General features: G+C 53.8%; 1 protein-coding gene across 4 annotated transcripts in view; it reads right to left on the bottom strand.

Annotated features, from left to right (window-relative positions):
• Nucleotides 1–2,374: 2,374 nt before the first annotated feature.
• DEDD2 (death effector domain containing 2) overlaps nucleotides 2,375–19,319 on the bottom strand; it is a 147,715-nt gene continuing 130,770 nt past the window's right edge. For 2 of the 4 annotated variants that reach the window (XM_053905888.1, XM_019434450.2), the window contains exons 2-5: nucleotides 18,128–18,494; nucleotides 16,520–16,642; nucleotides 12,172–12,312; nucleotides 2,375–3,590 (exon numbers count right to left, since the gene is read on the bottom strand). In XM_053905888.1, the coding sequence (XP_053761863.1) occupies nucleotides 3,199–3,590; nucleotides 12,172–12,312; nucleotides 16,520–16,642; nucleotides 18,128–18,455 (984 nt within the window). In that variant the 5' untranslated portion in view covers nucleotides 18,456–18,494 and the 3' untranslated portion in view covers nucleotides 2,375–3,198. The other 2 variants (XM_019434448.2, XM_019434449.2) reach the window with 2 other exon arrangements.

The raw sequence follows: 19,319 nt of genomic DNA on the forward strand, positions 1-19,319 counted from the left end.
GCCGGGGTCCAATCCATGAAGCCTTCCTGAGGCCCTCCACTCAGGGCCCTCTGGGCTCCCCCAGCCTCTGCTGCTCATTCGGTCACTGCCCGCTCTGGGTGACCAGAGCTTGCCCACCCCCATCAGAACAGGAGCTCCCCGGGGCCACCACCCCGCCAGAGCGTTGTCAGGGGCCCCGGCAGAGGCCGGCGCAGGGCTGGGGACACGCGCGCCACCACGCCCCAGACACACGGGGCCCGCCTCACATTACCAGCTTCCACTGTAATTGTACTGTAATTGACATCGGTCGCCAGGCTGGGCGGGAGGGAGGGGGAGGGGCAGATGGCAGCTGTGAAAATGAAGGGGCGTCTGACTCTGCACAGCCACTTACCTCTGACTGTGTCCATCTGTCTCTCTACATCCCATTCAGGAATGTTCCCTAAAGGCCTTCACAGGGCCTGTTCTCTCTGCTGGAACGCTAACTCTCTGTCATTCGGTGGAACTCCTATTCATCCTTCATGAGCCAGCTCCAGGCTCCTCTCGTCTGTGAAACCATGGACTACCTTCCTCTGAGCTCCCACAGGCCCCTATTTCTCCTGGTCGCAGCCTGTCCGTGCCCTGCCCCACGGAATCTTTCTCCACTCCTGAAGCTCTTTGATCTCCCTGGGTTGTCTTTATGGCCTGGGTCTGACTCACTTCTGGGCCTCAAGGGTGTGTCGGTCACCACCGGTGCCCGGCGCTGGCTCTGGCAAGTCCAGGCGAGCTCCACAGCGGACGCGCTTTGAGAGGCTCCGGAGGCGCGAGACAGCTCAAGGTTCCCGCCACCGCCGGCTCCTAGCATGCACTGCGCCTGCGCGGGCTCCAGCGGCCTCGCGGTTAGGCGTCCCTACCTCGGGCACGCGCGTGCCAGCGAAGGAGGCGGACCTCCGGCTGACGTGGGTGGAGTGGGAGGGGCCTGAAGACTAGGGATGGGCGGAGCATGGGCAGGGCCTGTGCCGCGGAACTGACGCGTGGACTGGGCCCGAATCTCTTCCAGCTAGGAGGCGGGGTCCATCATTCATAAGGGGCGGAGACACACGCTTCAAAGCCTGATGGAGAGGCACACCGCGATTTGGCGCAGCAGAGGCAGGACCAGCAGCAGCTTCCACTCCCAAGTACGGAAAGCCCCAAATACCGGAGAACCTACTCCCGCCCAGACCAAGGAGGGTCCCCGAACCGGAGGGAAGGGGTGTGGAAATCCCCCCACCCGTCTCCCCAACCTGCCGTCCACTAGAGGAAAGACGCTCTGGAGCACAGTTGTTTTCTATCCTCTAGGCGAGGCACTTCCCCTCTCTGAAGCCCGTCTTCTGTCAAAAATGGGGGTAAAGGGGTGCCTGGGAGGCTCAGTCGGTTGAGCGTCAGAATTCAGCTCAGATGATTTCACGGTTCATGATGATTTCAAGCCCCGCATGGAGAAGGGGGGCGCTGCTGTCAGCACAGAACCCACTTAGGATCCCATCCCCCCTCTCTGCCCCTCCGCTACTCACACTCTCAAAAATAGTGTTTTGGTTTTTTTTTTAAATGGGGATAATAGAACTTGAGTGGGTGTCCAGCAGACCTAAGCTCCCTCTCAGAGAGGGTAGATGTATGACAGTCTGAAGTCACATAGCCACTAGCTAGACCAGGTCTTGACTCCTGGACAGGACTCAACTCCTAGACTTGCCACTCTGCTCCTACACACCAACGGAGGCCAGGGGTCCAGGTTCCCAAATGTTAACAGGAGCCCCCCACCCCCCATGAAATGTTAGCAGTCCCGGCCCAACCCCTCTCACCCCACCCTCAGCCCTGGTTCCCTTCCCACGCAGTAAGGAAAACATGGGGTATTAAGAAACCTGAGTTCCTAAGCCCTTAAACAAGGGGTGGGGAAAGAACAGGAGGCCACAACCTCCTGTAGCCACAGCAGCAGGAAGAAGTGTTGGGCCTCAGGAGGAAGCATGCAGGTCCAGATTTAGGAGAGGACTGTTCAGAAGGCATGAGGCGCCATCTGGACAGGGATTCCAGGCAGAGAACTGTGGCTCATGATCCACTCGCTTTCCAAAGCTTTGGGCTAGAGATCTAGCCCACCTCAGTGAATAAAATTAACACTGGTTAGTACTCCCAGGAACATCCAAGGGCCAAGCATGTGCAAACGGGGTTGAGAGAGGTATGACCCCAAGGCAGTATTTCCTTTGACACATGAGGAAACTGAGGCCCAGAGAGGCAGGCAAGCCTCTGGCAGCAGCGGCAGATGACACTCCGGCCTCCTGCCCTTCCTCTAGCCTGATACTGGGCCAGGAACTCCAGGATGGGTACTGGGCCCAGGACGTCATCGGCTCCTTCCTCCAGCCCGTAAAGAAAGAGTCCTAGGGAGTCTCGATGCCCACCCTAAGCCCCAGTCCAGGGCAGTTTTATTGGCGCCATTTATAAAAGGCCTTTCCCATCAGCCCCAAGCCTCTGCCTTCCCTTTCTGAGAAGGAAGTTGGGTTTCTGATCCTGGCCCCATAGGCAACAACACACTTGGTCTAATGCTGCTGCACTGTGGTGTGACATGCACTGCGGTGTGACACGCTGGGTGCAGGTCCATGTCCAAGTCTGCACGTCCAACTCTGGGGGGGCAGGAGGATGTGGAGCCAGGTCTGTGTACGGAAGCTGGGCAGAGCCCTGGCCGGCTGTGGAGATGTGAGGGCAAGGTGAGCAGGCCCCATGTGCACCCTAGCCCCAGGGCCCAGCGGTGCTGGAGTCCAGGGTTGGGGGCAGTAAAATCAGAGATCCTGAGAGAGAAGCCCTGAGGCCAAAGACATGTGTGGAGCAGGCCAGGGCAGCCAGGGGAAATTCCAGAGGGGGCAGTGTGCATGTGTGCACAAAGCCCAGGTTCAGGGACACGGTGTGAAGGGGGCCTTTGGTGAATGTGTAGATGTGCCTCCCTCCTTTCCGGTCTGCATGCCTGTGCCCCTGGCCTCCTGCAGCTGAGGGGACACACCTGGGGGTAGGGTTGGGGGAAGGCTGGGAAGAAAACTCAGGTGGAAGTGGTTTAGGCCTCAGAGCCCACATCCTGTGGGAGAGGCTGTCAAGGGGCCAGGCCATCTGTCCAGTCCTCAGAGCTGCTGGAGTGACAGTCCTCTAGGGGCAGAGATGGATGTCCTCCGGGGGAGAAAGTGGCCCGGAGGCTGGGAGGTGGGTTCAGTCCTTCCAGGTCCAGGATCAGGAGGCCTCAGTTGGGCGCCGTCCTCCCTCCTCCTCCATCAGCAGCAGGCGGCGCCGGCCAGCCTCGTAGTCGGCCTCGTCCACACTGACCAGCAGGCGGACAGCCTCCCGGCCCACGGCCTCACGAAGGGCCTCAGTCAGGAACACGCCCCGCAGGGCCTGCAGCAGGGCGCCACTCAGGTAATCGCCCCAGAAGGCGTCCAGATAGGAGAGCTCCGAGAACTTGATGTCACACACCACAGAGCCCAGGTCCCGGGAGCGCAGCACTGCGGTGGCCTGCCCAAACACGTCCAGCTGCCGGGCCAGCGCCTGGGGCCGCCGGGATGCCACGCCCTGCTCCAAGGCAGGCCCGTGCTCACAGTACTCTGCTCGCACCCTGAGCCGGATGTCTGCGGAGGAAGGAACGACTGGTCAGGGAGGAGCCAACACACTGATACTGCGCAATGGGACCAGGGGGACCGCAACCCTTCCTCCCACCGTCGAGCCTCCTCCAACAGGCTCCTCCCACCCCACCATGGGTTGCACTGCACCTCCCCACATCCTTCCCCCTTCTGATAACCACACCCAAGTACGGGTGACACCCTCATATGGCTTCCCTCCTGTGGCCTGGCCTCTGTTACCTCTTGACCTGGCGACCTCCCCTCCCCTCACGTGCTCCACTCCAGCCTCAGTGCCCTGCTGCACCGCCCCCCCACCAGGCAGGTTCTGCCCAGCCCTGCCTCTCCTTTGGCTGGAGCTGCTCTGCCCGTCTTCACAGGACTTGCTCCCTCTCCTCCTTCAAATGCCACCTTCCCATCGAGGCCTCATCTAACCTACTTAAAACTTTACCACCATCACCCTGGCCCCCAACATGTCCAGTCTCCCAGACCCTGCTCCATTTCTTCCCAAGGCACATATCACTTTCTAACCTCCTCTGCACTTTCCTTTATACCGTCACGTTTACCACCTGTCTCCCTGCCGCCCCCGAGTCCCCGAAGGGACTGTTTCATTCACTTGTGCAGCCCTGTGGCACACGGTGGGTGCTCGATGTATACTCGTGAAAGAATCAACACGTGAACTAAAGGACCTGCCTTGAGACAACCAGCCTCACCCCCTCCTGCCTTCAGGGACACTCCTGCAGGGCCAGCCGCATCGCCGGCACCCATCCACCCAGTGAGCACCGCCCAGGAATCTCCAGGCTGAGACTGGGCTGGCTCGACTGGTAGCAGGCGCTCTCTTCCCTCAGAGGTGGCTGAGATAGTGGGCCGTAAGCCCGAAGCTGCGGGAGGTCACTCGGCCACCGAGAGGGGAGAGAGCACGAGGCCTACTCAGAATCACTGAAGGAGACGGAAACACGGAGCTCCCCATGCGAGCCCTGGGAACACCTGGATTTTCAGCTACCATCCACTCCCTCTGTGCTCAGGCCAGCCTGAGTCGCGCTGCTATCGCTTAGAACCCCGCCCACATCTGCCCAAATGAGGTGGCAGCTCCGCACAGGGCACAGGACCTGGGACTTCCTAGACTGGCCCTGTAAATGTGACCTCAGGCATGTCACCTCCCTGTGGGATTACTGAACTCCCACCCGTGACTCAGGCTACTAACAGAACCTCCTCCCCACACAACACGGCTGCCCTGAGGATCAGCTAGGAGCTGGAAAAGACAACAAGCACTCCGAATTTATTTAATCCACAAACACACCATGTAGCAGGCCCTGCTATCACCCCAATTTACAGGTGAGCAAATGGAGGCAAAGAGAAGTGAAGTGATTTGCCCCAGGTCACCTGGCCGGGGAGTGGCAGCCCTCCACGGAGGTCACTGAGCCTCCGGTGCCCCAGAGGACAGCTTCGGGTCCACGGAGACGATTCTAACCCAAGAGCCTCCAGGCACCACCTGTGTGACCTGGGACAAGTCACAGTCTCTCTGAGCCCAGGTTCTTACCTGAACGGGGAATTCCGACTCTGAAAGATTGTTAAAAGGATTAAAAAGAGAGCAATGGACGGAAAAGGACCAGCTAGCACAGTAAGCCGTGCCTGACAGGTGCTCCAAGAACAGCAGCCGCCAGAAGCTCCAATGTGCCAAATGCTTTAGGCCAGGCCACTGAACAGGATCAGCCTTGGGGGGCAGGGGCCGTCAACCCATTCGACGGATGAGGAAACTGAAGCTCTGGAAGGGGGAGGGCCATGTCCCCAACTCCCTTTACCTTTCACAGTGTCAGCCACAGAGCACAAGGTGGAAGACAGGTCTCTGCTCCCCCAGATGACTTCTCAGTACCACCCACTTCCTCTTCCCACCCCAAACCCCAAACCCTTCCTCTTTCGGCCTGGAGGGGAACCTCACCCTCTCAGCTCAAGGCCCAAGGAAACCTACCTGGCCTCGGCCCCTAGGACTTCCCACAGCACCAAGACCCAGCCCCCTCCACCTACAAACCACCTAAGACCTCTGGGCCCACATCCTTGCCTCCCATGAGTGTCTGACCATGCCTTCAGTCGGTGGGGGCCAGGGAGCAGGGGACTGGAAGGAGCAGCACCTGTCTAAGGCCACACAGGGAAGCTCAGTGGCAGAGGCACGGAGCCAGGTGGCGGAGTCCGACAGACCTTGAGGCGAGTCCCGGCTCTGCCACTCTCTAGCTGTGGGGCCTTGGACATGTGACCTCACCTCTCTGAGCCTCAGTTTCCCCATCTGAAAAACATAAACAGACAAACAAGAGGCCCCTGCCGCACGGTGTGGTCATGAGGGTTAAATAAAGCGACTCATGAAGCACTTGCCCCAGGGCCTAGGACCCAGAAGGCACCCAGAAACAGGAACTGCGATTTCAACACCCACCTCTCTAGCCCACAGCCCCTGCCCAGGCCTGGCCCTCTCTCACTTGGACCCAAGTCAACCTCTTCTGCTCCTTCGGTCCCGGCTGCATTCCCCCATCCCCTGCCCTCCAGGCACAAGGGCAGTGCCCCCAACACAAGCCTTACTCACACAACGACCTGTCCACCTCCTCTGCCCTGCAACACCCATTCGCCCAGCAAGTCCCAGCCCACAGAACCGCACATCCTATGCAGGTGAAATCCTCCCAGATCGCCTTTCTCCTCAGCACAGATCGGCACTCAACCCATGGCAGAAACTGTTCACCCAGAGCCTATCCCCCACCCATGGCAGGTGGAGGGGCAACAGGACCAGGATGGACTAGTGTGTGTCCCATCCATTCTTTCATTCAACAGATATATTTACAAAGTGCCAGGAATGCTGGCGTGATGTGCATCCCCCCCGCCACAAGTGGGCCTGGAAGATACGGAACCCCAGTTAAAGAGCACCTCTCATGGGCCAGGTCCTACCCAAGGGCTCTCCCAACCATGGGCCCCAAATCCCCACAGCACTTTCCTCATCCCCACTGACAAGCGAGGAAATCCTTCACCAGACCACAGTCCAACCTCGGGTCTGGAACACGAGAGTGTGGTACACAGAGAAAGAGGACAAGGAGACTCCATGAGGAAAAAGGAGACCTACACAGTACGTGAGCCACCTCTCTGTCCCTGGCCCTGAATCATGGGCACCAAGCTCAGTCTTTCCTTTAGTCCTCACCGAAATGACTGAAGGGCAACAGCTGACACATACATAGTATTTACCACAGCCTGCACACACGTGTCACATTTATTAAGCCTCTGATTATCCCTGCGACCTCATACGGCAGTGCTATTACCTCCTTTCTGCAGATGGGGAAACTGAGGCACAGAGGATGAATCACCTGCCTAAGGCCACACAGACAGGAAATGGCAGGGTTGGAATTCCAACTGGGGTGCCTGGCTCCAGAGCCTGAGCTCTTAACTACCCCTGTCCTGTTTGCTGCCTCTCACACAACGACATATAGAAACCTGGAATTAAAAGACATGCCAAGGGCCACGAGAGAAAATTAGAGCGAGGTGTAATTTAGATGGCAGTGATCAGACAGGCCCTCTCTAGGAAATGACACTGGAAGTAAAATGTGAAGAGCAAGTAGGTCGAGAGAGAAAAACCAGGAGAGTGAAGAGCAGCATTCCCGGAATACAGCATGGCCCGCACGCCAAGTCCGGAAGCAGGAAATGCACTTGAGGTGTTCACAGGCTGGGGTCGGTGTGGCAGGACCTCGAGGAGAAGGGCACTAGGGCACGACTGAAGGGGCGGGTTGGGCGGGGCCGAACCCGGTGGAGCAGGGAGTCCCCGGCCGGCCTCCCAAGGTGACCACACCCCTCCGCACCTCCAGGCCCTCCTACATAAAACCAGCACCTGCTCTCCGTGGGGCCGCTTTGGGGATGACACAGCTGGATGAAAGTCAAGAGCGGAGGCCAGTGCCTGGCACATGATGAGCCCTCGGAGGGCCTCAGGAAGGACGTGACCTCACGCCAAGACGACTCCAGCTGCACTGCGGAAGCAGCAGGGGGGTCAGGAACAGGGCCAGGGCAGGAGTCAGGGAAGGCCAAAGGTGGCTGGGCCATAACAGAAGCAGCAGACGTGCAGAGAAACGGACTGCCTGGCCCAGGTGCGCCACTGAGGAGGAGCAAGGCTCAAAGACCGTCTGGCGCCCGTGCGGCCAAGTCGTTTCCTCTGGCCACAGTCCCTCTCCACTAGGGCAGCTGTGCAGAGGCTCCCTGCCCCCAGGGCAGAGGCTGTGGCTACACTGTCTTAGTGAGCAGAGATGCTCTGGCTTCCCGTACGCAGGTGGGCCCCAGCGCCCCCTCGTCCTCCTGCCCCTCCCTTCTGGGGCAGAATGAGACGCCAAGGGAAACGGGAGGGGACTCCCAGCAGGTTCTGGTTTTACAAAGGAGGCCCTGGAGATGCAGAGGGGTGTGGTCACCTCAGACCGGTCACCAGACTCCAGGGCCAGCACCATCCTCCTCTGGACACGGTGGCACCCCATCCCTTGCTTTAGTCTCTTCCCTGAGACATGTCAAACATTAAGATTCTACTGAACAATAAGGAGAGGCTGCCACCAACGGCAGAGACAAAATCAGCAGCCGCTACCTGCTTCCTGATGGAAGGCCATGATACCACCTGGGAAGCGAGCTTGAAAATACAACAGAACATCAAACCAGAATCTGATCAGACCTCTCCAGACCTGACCACCAATTTTCAGGAAATACAGACAATAGGAGAACACATTCAATCCCTCTACCGCAGGATGCAACTGTCAAACTACAGAACTACTTTCAACAACTACAAAGCAAGGGGGACAAGGGAAAGAAAACGGCAAGATGGGGAAATCTCTGAGGTCAGGAGAGGGTTAGGAGAGCCAGCACTCATGAGACAACTGGATCTTAAGAGCGCCAATTAGACAGGGTTTTTTTGGTGTGGTATTTTTTTTTTTTTTTTTAAGGAATTCTGATCTTTTAGAAGTACACAGTGGAAAATCTACAGATGAAATAACAAGACACCTGAAATTGACTCCCAAACAACACGGATGATGCAGCAAGATCACCCATGAGTTGACAGCTGCTGAAACCAGGTGAAAGAGGGACAAGGTTCATCACGCTGGCGTATCTGCCTCTGTACCTTCTCCACAGAAAACAGGGAAAAAAGCAAAGCTCATCCTGTCACTCAAATCCTCTGGTTGCTTTCCATCATTTAAAGAAACGAGGGGCACCAAGGTGGCTCAGTCAGATGAACGTCCGACTTCAGCTCAGGTCATGATCTCACGGTTCATGAGTCCAAGCCCCACATCCAGCTGTCAGCACAGAGCCCACTTCAGATCCTGTGTGTCGTCCCCCCCCCACCCCGCTGATGCCCGCCACCTCCCCCACTTGTGCTCGCTCTCTCAAAAATAAATAAAACACCAGGGTGCCTGGGTGGCTCAATCGGTTAAGAGTTCAACTTCAACTTCGGCTTAGGTCATGATCTTGCGGTTCATGAATTTGAGCCCTGTGTCAGACTCAGACCCTGGAGCCTGCTTCAGATTCTGTGTCTACCTCTCTCTCTGCCCTTCCCCTGCTCACACTCTGTCTCTCAAGAATGAACAAATAAACGTTAAAAAAAAAAAAAAAGTTGTGTTTTTTTTTAAAAAGAGTCGGATGCTTAACTGAACCACCCAGACGCCCCAACTGCTCATCTTATGGACAGGGCCACTGAGCTGACAGCTCAGAGCCTGAAGCCTGCTTCAGATTCTGTGTCTCCCTCTCTCTGTTCCTCCCCCACTCGTGTTTTGGCCTCTCACTCAAAAATAAACATTAAAAAACAATCAATAAACAAACATTTTAAAAATGTTCTTTAAAAAAAAATAAATGAAAAAAAAAAATAAACAAAAGCCCTGGCCCATGGCTGCTGGCCCCGCAGGATGGGCCCCACCACCTCTCCCGGCCTCACCTCCTAGCTGTCTCCTTTTGCTCCTGACTCCAGCCTCGCCAGCTTCCTCACCATCCCTTCATCACCACCAGCTCACTCCTACTCAGACCTTGGCACCTGCTGTCCTGTATATATAACCCTCTTTCCCAATCATCTACATGCTCACTCGGTCTGTTCCAAGGGAGCTTCTGAGACGACCCTCCCTTGAAAATACCTCTTAAACTGCATTTCCCATCACTCCCCACCCCTTGCCCTTCCTTCTCTCAGTCACCACCTGAAGTTTCTGTCTCCTGCCACCAAACCAGGCACCCTGTGAGCACAAGCGTCTGCCATCCCCACCGTACCGAGCATGCAGTAAATGCTCTGAGAACACACGTGGGAGAAGAGAAGGAACTGACCCTGCCACTCTGCCCGGTCGGGGCTATCACCCCTACCTCAGGGCTGTCTTGAGAATTCAGGGCCAAGTGACTAGCATGCCCAGCACAGTGCCCAATGGATGTCTCTGAAAGAATGGAAACTAAAGAGGTCCTGTGTCCAAACCCAGGATACTCCAGATGTCGCTCCCCTTTGGAAACAGAGTTTAGTCTAGTTCTACCCCTCTCGGGAGGGCAGCTGACTAGGGCTTAACCCCCATAGCTCTCACACAACAGGAGGGGACAAGAACAGCAGATCACTCGGGTCTGGAAGCGCCTCCTTCCACCCTTGGTATTAGACATTGTTAAAGGTGAGCCATCCCGGGGGCGCCTGGGTGGCTCAGTCAGTTAAGCGTCCAACTTTGGCTCAAGTCATGATCTCACAGCTCGAGGGTTCGAGCCCCACTTCTGGCTCTGTGCTGACAGCTCAGAGCCTGGAGCCTGCTTCCGATACTGTGTTTCCTCTCTCTCTTGGCCCCTCCCCGACTCGTGCTGTCTCTCTCTCTCTCTCTCTCAAAAATAAATAAACACTAAAAAAAAAAAAAAAAAAAAAAAAAAAGGGTGAGCCATCCCTGCTTTTTCAGAGGAAACAACCAACAACCAGGGCCCTACTGGGGAGGGCCTCCCTCCAGCCCCACCCTGCCCAGTGAGTCAGCAGTCAGACCTGCTTACAGTCCTCCCAGCAAGCCCCAGCCACACCCTATGTAAGCACCTCCCTGCCACAGCCCTGCCCTCAGGGAAGAGACCTGAAGCCTCTGCTGCCAACTAGAGACCCTTCCCCAGCCTCTGCTGCCAACTAGAGACCCTTCCCCAGCCTCTGCTCAGCAGGCTCCCTAAGAGGCAGTGACTCCTTCTGCCAGCCAGGTAGCTCTGGGGGGCTCTGGTAATTACTGCCTGCCTCGAAGAAGAGTCACACCGGGCAGCCACCCCCACAAGCTGGGGGCTGTTGGAGGACACTGGCTGGCTCTATTGGTCTGTTCCTCCCGGCAGCACTCAGCGCAGGTATCTGCAGCCTCATGTGACACTCGGGGGAGGAGGAACCAGAGTGGTGTGGGCTGAGCGAGCGAGCGAGAGAGAGAGAGAGAGAGAGAGAGCCCACCCGCACCCGTCTACTCCCCTTAGGACCAGGGAGACTTTCTCAAAGCCAAAGTCTAAGCACGAATCTCCCCCCTACACCCCATCCCACCCAGCACACCTGCAGGCCCAGGCAGCCTTGTTAGTCCACCCCTTCTCCGTAACAGAACTTCCCCGGGCCAGACCTTCAGCCTCACCTGCTCAGGCTGTGCAGCCTCTTTACTCAATTCTCTGCTTCCTCTTTGTTCAAATTACTTAACACATCCTGGCAGAGCGTGCCCTATACGCTTAGCACGGGTCTAAGTCCTTTATAAATCGTAAGTCGTTTATTAACTGATCTTCCAGATGGAGTAGGAGTTCCGTCAAGACCAAGTATCAGGGCACCCCAATCCTCTGCTGAAAACCCTACATAACACTCGCCATATGGAATAAAATCCCAACTCCCATCTACTCCAAGGCCTGCTGGGCCCAGCAGCTCGGCTCCAGCCGGGTTCCTCCACCCACTCCCCACCCTCTGTTCATGGCACTATCTATAAAGTGAGCTTCAGTTCCACTGATCTGTCGCCCTACTAGAAGGTCGCCTCCCCAAGGGCAGGGACCTCACTGCTATTCCTGTCCCAAGCACACTGCACAGTAACAGCATGAAGAGGCACAAACTGGTAAGCAGCGCACAGCATGGGCCCCAGGCCAGGCGCTGCTGTGAATGTATTACCGGCTTAACTCATTTTCTCTCGCCACAACCCTACTTGAAAATCACCACTGTCAGCCTCATCTTACACAAAAGAGTTCAGCCACCTGCCCAAGGTCAGACAAGCTATTTAAGTGCCAAGACCAAGAAATGAACCTGGCCGCCTGTCCCAGGATCCTCATTTTCCCCTGTGCGATATTCCACCACTGCAGAAGAAAAGACTGTAAAATACATAAACCCATGAAAACATTTACTGAAAAAGCAAATGAAATTGAGAGCAGGGAGTGGTCTGCAAAGGCTTCCTGGAGAAGGTAGCACCTGTGATCTTTCAACTCCGGACCAGACATAAACAAGCAAGATAATAACAGAAAGGACATCCGAGTCCAGAAAGACAGAAGCCACTGCCTACCCACTAGGTGTGCCACACTCCAGACGAGTGCCTGTCTCTCCCACCCTGTGTGCAGCCTGTCACAGGCTCCGTGCATGCATTCACCAAGGCCCGCAGACACCTACCACAGGTCACTTTGCCTTCTGAGGCAGGTCTGGCTGGCTCCTGCTGCTGCTGGGGGGTGGCTGGGGCCCCTCTCCGCCGCCGTCTGGCACCACCACTGGGCCGGCCCCGACTCCGCCGCTGCCGCTTGGTCGGTGGGGAACCTGAGGAGGGAAAGACAGGGCATGCTGAGACCAGGATAACAGAGCACTGAGGCAGGCGCCTGGAGAAGAGCTCAAGGCTGGTCTCCATGCCATGAGACCCTGGGTGAGCCCCTCTGCTTCCTGAACCTCAGTGGCCCTGTCCATAAGATGAACAGTTGGGGCACCTGAGTAGCTCAGTTAAGCATCTGACTCTTTTTCTTTTTTTTAATGCTTATTTATTCATTCTTGAAAGAGAGACAGACAGAGTGTGAGCAGAAGACAGAGAGAGAGGGAGATGCAGAATCTGAAGAAGCAGGCTCCAGGGTCTGAGGCTGACACGGAGCTCAAATTCACGAACCACAAGATCATGACCCGAGCTGAAGTCGGATGCTTAACCGACTGAGCCACCCAGGTGCCCCAAGCATCCGACTCTTGATTTCCGCTCAGGTCATGATCTCACAGTTTGTGAGTTCGAGCCTCGCATCGGGTTCTGCACTGACAGCGCGAAGCCTGGTTGGAATCCTCTCTCTCCCTCTCTCTCTGCCCCTGCCGTGTTCACCCGTGTTCTTTCGCTCCCAAGATAAATAAAATAAACATTAAAAAAGGAAAATACATAACCAGTAAGTATAACCTAGCATCATTCAGAAGAGCACACCCCACCCCTCAGCAGTCCCACATCTGACCCTGAAGAAACCCCTGCACACTCACACCAGGAAACAAGCCACTGGGGCATTGTTTATAACTATCTAAATGTGAAAATAATGTAAATATCTGACAAGTAGTACAGAGTAACTTCCCGGAGTAGCCTGTTTAGTGAAATAAAGTAAAATATAATGTAAGTGGCTATAATTTGCTACATTTTACGTTAAAAAAAGAGAAAACAAGAATACATACATACTTGCTGTTTTTATAACACAAAACACCAAAGATAAATCGGAAATAGTGAAATTGGTTACCTATTCACGAGGGGGTGGGGGCAACACTGGAAATGATACTTCTAAGAACATCTTTCCTATGTACCTTAGTTTTGACTTTTGAGTCATATAACCGTTTTACATATTCTAAAAATTTAAGAGACCAAAATAACACCAACCATAAAATTAAACAGAAACAAACGAATCTAGCTGTGTATGTGTATATATATATATATATATGTATATATATATGTATACCTATATATACACACACACATATACACACACACATATATATACACACACACACATATATATATAAACACATATACATATAATTAGTAACACGAACGAGAGAATTATTTCAAGTAACTTGGAAGAACATTCTGCCTGTATAAACTCTCAGTGGGATATACTCCTAGGACAGGAAGAACCACAAATAAATGGTATGTTTCGTTCAGTAGATGTAGTCAGCAGTGGTACTGACGTCATATTTTCAAAGCTATTTTATGATTGTTGTAAAATGAAGCAAATAAATCCATTTTCCCAATGTTATTAAGAACCAAAATTCTAAAGGGGGCCTGGGTGGCTCAGTCTGTTCAGCGTCCATCCGACTCTTCATCTCGGCTCAGGACGTGATCTCACAGTTCTTGAAATCGAGCCCCGAGTTGGGCTCTGCACTGACAGCGTGGAGCCTACATGGGATTCTCTCTCTCTGCCCCTCCTGTACTCGCTCTCTCTCAAAATAAACTTAAAAAAATTTTTTTGAAAACAAAGAAACAAAAATTTTAATGTGAAGAAAAAATCCTCGTAATGTTAATTTTGAATTGAAAACACTAATAGAAATTTTTTTTTTATTTTTAAAATTTTATAGGTTTTTTTTGTTTTTTCTTTTTGTTTTTGTTTCTGAGAGAGTCACAGAGTGCGAGAGAGCTGGGGAGGGCAGACTGAGAGGGAGACTCAGAATCCTAAGCAGGCTCCAGGCTCCAAGCTGTCAGCACAGAGCCTGATGCGGGGCTCGAACTCATGAACTGTGAGATCATGACCTGAGATGAAGTCTGACGTTTAACCGACTGAGCCACCCAGTTGCCCCAAATAGGAATTTTTTTTTAAAGCAGTCTTTAACCCTGTTCACTAAAAGAACCCAGAAAAATGTGCCTACTCGGCACCCAAGTCTTGCTCTCTACATGCCAGTGCCTCTAAAAGAAACCAGGCCTCTGGAAACAGCAGATTGCAGGGCTGGAGAGAGAAAAGTACAAGCTGAGTCCAGGACGCCTTACAGTGGCACAGAGCAGGAAGCCCAAAGAATGATGGAAGCAAATCAAAAAGACAGTAGGAGCTAGTCAATCTGAACATCAGTAAGAATGACTAACATATTCTAACCCAGTAAATAAATAATAACACATGAGTCCATAGTGACACTCCCCCACCCCTCAGGACAAGAGAGAGAGAAAAGACAAACTTTTTTTTTTTTTAAGTAAGCTTCATGCCCAGTGCAGAGCCCAACAAAGGGCCTGAACTCACGACCCTGAAATCAAGGCCTGAGCTGAGATCGAGTCGGACGCTTAACGAACTGAACCACCCATGCGCCCCAGAAAAACTCTTGAAAGACTACATGCCAGCTGATAGACATTGAAAAAACAGTAAGAAAATCATCCTTTTGTGAACACCAATGTAATGACCAGTTCAGGCAGAGATCAACAGTGCATGCTAAACCCACGGGCGATACTGCTGGGGAGCTGGATGTGCCCAAGTGTCACCCCATAGGTTATTTACTAACCGTGAAAGGGGACAATGTGCCTTTATAAAGGACAAATACGGCAGACAGCACCTTAAGCAAGTGATCAAACTTCCCCCTCACAGCAAGAAAAGCAGACCTTAAGCTTCCTGATGCACTCCACGGTGAGGCACACAGCATCGACTGAGGAACATTCCTGCCAAAAACATGTAACCTGAATCTAACCAAGCCTCCTGACCCACTTTTTTTTTTTTCTTTTTGCACCTTACTTTTACCTCACTAAGCTATTACTCCTGGAAATTACCCAAGTTTCAACTTATAAACTATAAACAATGCCCAGTGGCTGTTGCCACACTTGTCTCCTGGTGTGAGTATTGGGGAGGGGGGGGGGGGAGGGGGGGAGTGGCTTCCCACGTCACAGGAGATACAGGGGACAAAGGAACCAGTTAAATGACACCAGCAGGAAATTATCAGGCACTTCCTGAAACAATCGCGACATTCTACAAAACAACGGGCCTGACCAGGTCAATAAGGTGACGGATGTCATGGGAAGAAAAGAAACAAATACACAGTTGGGGAGAAGTTTGGGTTCTAAACTAAGAGATTAAGGAGACATAATAATTCAAAGCAGAGAAACTCAACTATGAGTGAGTCCTGAAAGTAGAGTCACTCTTGGGGAGATTTGAAAATGAACCATTAGGATATCAGAGAATTACTATTTACTTTCTCAGGTGTGATAACGGTCTGGAAGTGGCCTAGAACATTCTCCTTATTCTCAAAAAATGCCTGCTATTTAAACGGAAAGTGTCCCGATGGCTGTAACTTCCATTCAAAGAGTTCAACTAAAAACCCATCATTACGTGTACATGTACATGCACATAGAGCAAAAGTGACAAAGTGTACGGGCACCTGGGTGGCTCAGTTAGTTAAGCATCCAGCTTTGGCTCAGGTCATGATCTCATGGCTCATGAGTTTGAGCCCCAAGTCAGGTTCTGTGCTGACAGTTCAGAGCCTGAAGCCTGCTTCAGATTCTGTGTCTCCCTCTCTCTCTACCCCTCCCCTGCTCGTGCTTTCTCTCAGAAATAAATAAACACTAAAAAAAAAAAAATTTTTTAAGTGGCAAAAATGTTAAAATTACTGAATCGAGGTGAAAGATAGGAGCGTGTTCACTGCATCCATCTTTCAATTTCTCTGTATGTTTGAAGTTATATTTGAATAATTCAGGAACTAGGAAAGAGGAGGCTGCATAAATGAATTGGCACGGCAATTAAAAGCAACCAATTAAAGGTCCTCGACACGAGTAAATCCCAGAAAGGTATCCAGCAAAGACAGCCACGTGAAGAATACCCACCACGTGAGGTCATTCAGATGAACTATAAAACCACAACAAACAATTCCATTCATTGCTTCTGGACACATACTTTTGTAGAATAAACACACACACATACACACAAAGGAATGCGGAGACAGAATGACCCCTTGGTCCCCTTCCTTAATGGGCCAGGATGGAGCGGGTTCATCAGGGTTCAGAAGGAAGAAAGGGACGCTGCCATCTTGCCCACCGGCCTAGGCTCACCTGTCTCCCATTGACCCTGCTGGGCATTTGAGGTACTGCTTGACTGGCGACGGCGACGGCGGCTGCCTTCTGTCCTTTTTGAGGAAGAGCTGGAGGTGCCATAGTTGTAACGTTCCGGTGACACTTCACGGAGAGAAAAATGGAAAGAAGTATTCACAGCGTCTGGCACCCTCCTAGGCCCAGCCTCCAATTCCCACCTGGAGATAGATTACTGCTCCACCGGGAGCCCAGGTTCCCAGAGGTTGGAGCCCAGACATCTGCTCCCTCTCAAAGGCTTCCTGCCCGGTGGATGCTAGATGCCTACAGAGATAGAGAAGACTCACGACCTCCCGGGGCCACCCCACCCCTATCTACAGCAGCTCCAACTGTCAGGGTTATTCTATAAGCCAAGTCACCGTCAGGCCCCTGCAATGTTGCCCCCAGCTCTCCCTGAGGCCCCAAGGAGTAAGCACGGTCCCCAAATCTTCTCTTCCGTAGCCTAACCTCCAGACACATTTTTCCAAAAACACTGTCACTTCTTCTCTAGTGCTGCCTTTCTCCTGGTTATCTTTAGGCAGGGGAAGGTCACAATCCCCCTCCCCAACTATCCACTGCACCCCTAATAACCCAGCCAAGAGCTCAACAACTCGATCCCAAGACACACAAAGGACTCCTGTCCTTTAAATCCTTGAATTCCTCATCTTCTTAGGACTGCTCCTCCATGAGTACTTCCCTCAGAGGATTAAGGGCAGAGCCAAGCCCTCAGAGGCCAGCCAGCTGCCTTTGAATCCTGACTCCCACACTTTCTACATGTGTCATTTGCATGTCCCTGTGCAAAGTGGCTTATCTCCCTCTCTGCTCCTGCCACACAGGTCTCTGATGATACCAAATTCATTCCTGACCCAAGGGGTGAAAGCTTGTCTTTCCCTCTGCCTAGCATTTTCTCCTGTGAGATCTATGCACATCAGCAGTACAGCCTCCATTCAAACGTCGCTTTCTCAGGAAAATCTTCACTGGTTATCCAATCTGAGAAAGGCCGCCTTCGTTATAAACCGCTGCCAATTTTCTATATTCTGTTAACTTTGCTTTAATCTTTTTACAACCAAACCTAAAAATAAATTACCTGCCTTAATGGCTGCTCCCCTCCCCCCCACACACTAAATATAAGCTTCATGGAACACACACTGTGTCAGTCCCAACACCTTGTAACTTCTGTGCTCAACACACAGGATTCAGTTCTTATATGTAAGCAAGCTGCTTAACTCCTCTTAACCCTGTGGTTTTCTCTGTATGGTGGGAACACTAACAGAACTTCCTCATGGGATTACTAGGAGGATATAAGGGGATAGTTCACACGAAGGGCTTACCGTGGTGCCTGGCATGAAATAAGCCCTCCATAAACACTGGCCACAAACCTCACTGATGTGGCCAAATTCCACAAGTTCACCTCTCCCAAAAAGCCATGCCTCCTCCCTCTTGTGTTCCTCATTGATACTCTGGGAGGAGGGGCGGCGCGGGTTGGGACATAGGCTGATATGGTGCTGTCCATATCGCTGGCAACCATAGAGTCCTAGAGAGAGAAAGGCCCTGTCCCCACCGGAAGTCTGTCATCCTCCCATTCAACCTTACCTGGACGGCGCCGCTTGCGCGCCAGGTGCGGCAGCAGGTCGTGGCGCGCCAGCACGCGCAGGAGTTGCCCCAGCAGCCGAAGGTTGCTCTCGTCGCACTGCCCGCGGCGCTCCAGCTCCAGCAGCAGCTCCAGGCCGCTTCGGGCGCGGGCCAGACCGCCGGCCGCGCCGGGGGCCTCGTCGAGCAGGAAGGCCAGCAGCTCCAGCTCGCACTCGGTCAGCTGTCCGCCCACCACCTCGAACATACGGTGAAGCGACAGCATCCCGTAGTAGTCCAGACATTCATCCTCCTCCCAGCTCGGGGCCGGGGTCAACCCGGACAGCGCCATACCCGGGGGAGGGGGGCGGCACAAGCTCAGAACCAGGGCCTAGAACCCACACAGAGGGGAGGGGGCAATGGTCAGCGACGCGGGGACCCTGACCCCACCCCCGCCAGTGTGTCTCCCCAAACTCGATCCGCTGGGCAAGGCTATTTTCACAACCCAGCCGTCTCTGCCTCCCCCTTCCCCCAGAAAGAAATGGTATCGCCCGAGGTCCCCTAGTAACAGGTCGAGACGCTAGACCCCGCTCGTCCTCCCAGACCCAGCCCGAACGCCCCTCCTCAGGTGGTATGTCCCGAACCAGCCTCCGGACCCGACTACGTGATTCGGTCCAAATAAGCGCGGGGGGCCCATCCCAGGGCACCCTGCCAACTGCCCTTTGACTCTGGGTGGCACTGTCCGGACGTGCCCCTTGGCTCCGGCCAGTGGTACTGTCCGATCAGCGCCGCGACTCCACCCAAATCATACCTTCCGAAAGCGACCCTCTGCCCCCCACAAGTGGAGCCTACCAAAGCAGCCCTTCGCCCCACACAGGTGGTGCTGCCCTAACCCGACCCTCTCGCCCTGCAAGGGCGGTACCGCTCTCTCCCCAACACCCAAGTGGTTCCATCTACCCGCCACCAGTCGCCCTCAGGCCTCTCTGGATCCTCACCCGGTTCCGGCGTCTGACGACTCCTGGGCGACGGCCGCAGCCACTTGTTTTGGATCTTTCTGGCACCTTCTCTATTATTACGCCTGCGTCACCTCGCCCCTCCTCCTTCCCCCAACTCGCGCAGGTGCGACCGCCACGCCCCTTCGGCGCAAGCGCAGAGTGAAGCTTCTAAGCCCCACCCCTCCGGGCCCGCCTCCAACCGTAGCGTCTAGCTCGCCAGT

The sequence above is a fragment of the Panthera pardus genome, unplaced genomic scaffold (genome assembly GCF_024362965.1).
Source record: "Panthera pardus isolate Hobbes unplaced genomic scaffold, ASM2436296v1 HiC_scaffold_18, whole genome shotgun sequence".
NCBI classification, from domain to species: Eukaryota; Metazoa; Chordata; class Mammalia; order Carnivora; family Felidae; genus Panthera; species Panthera pardus.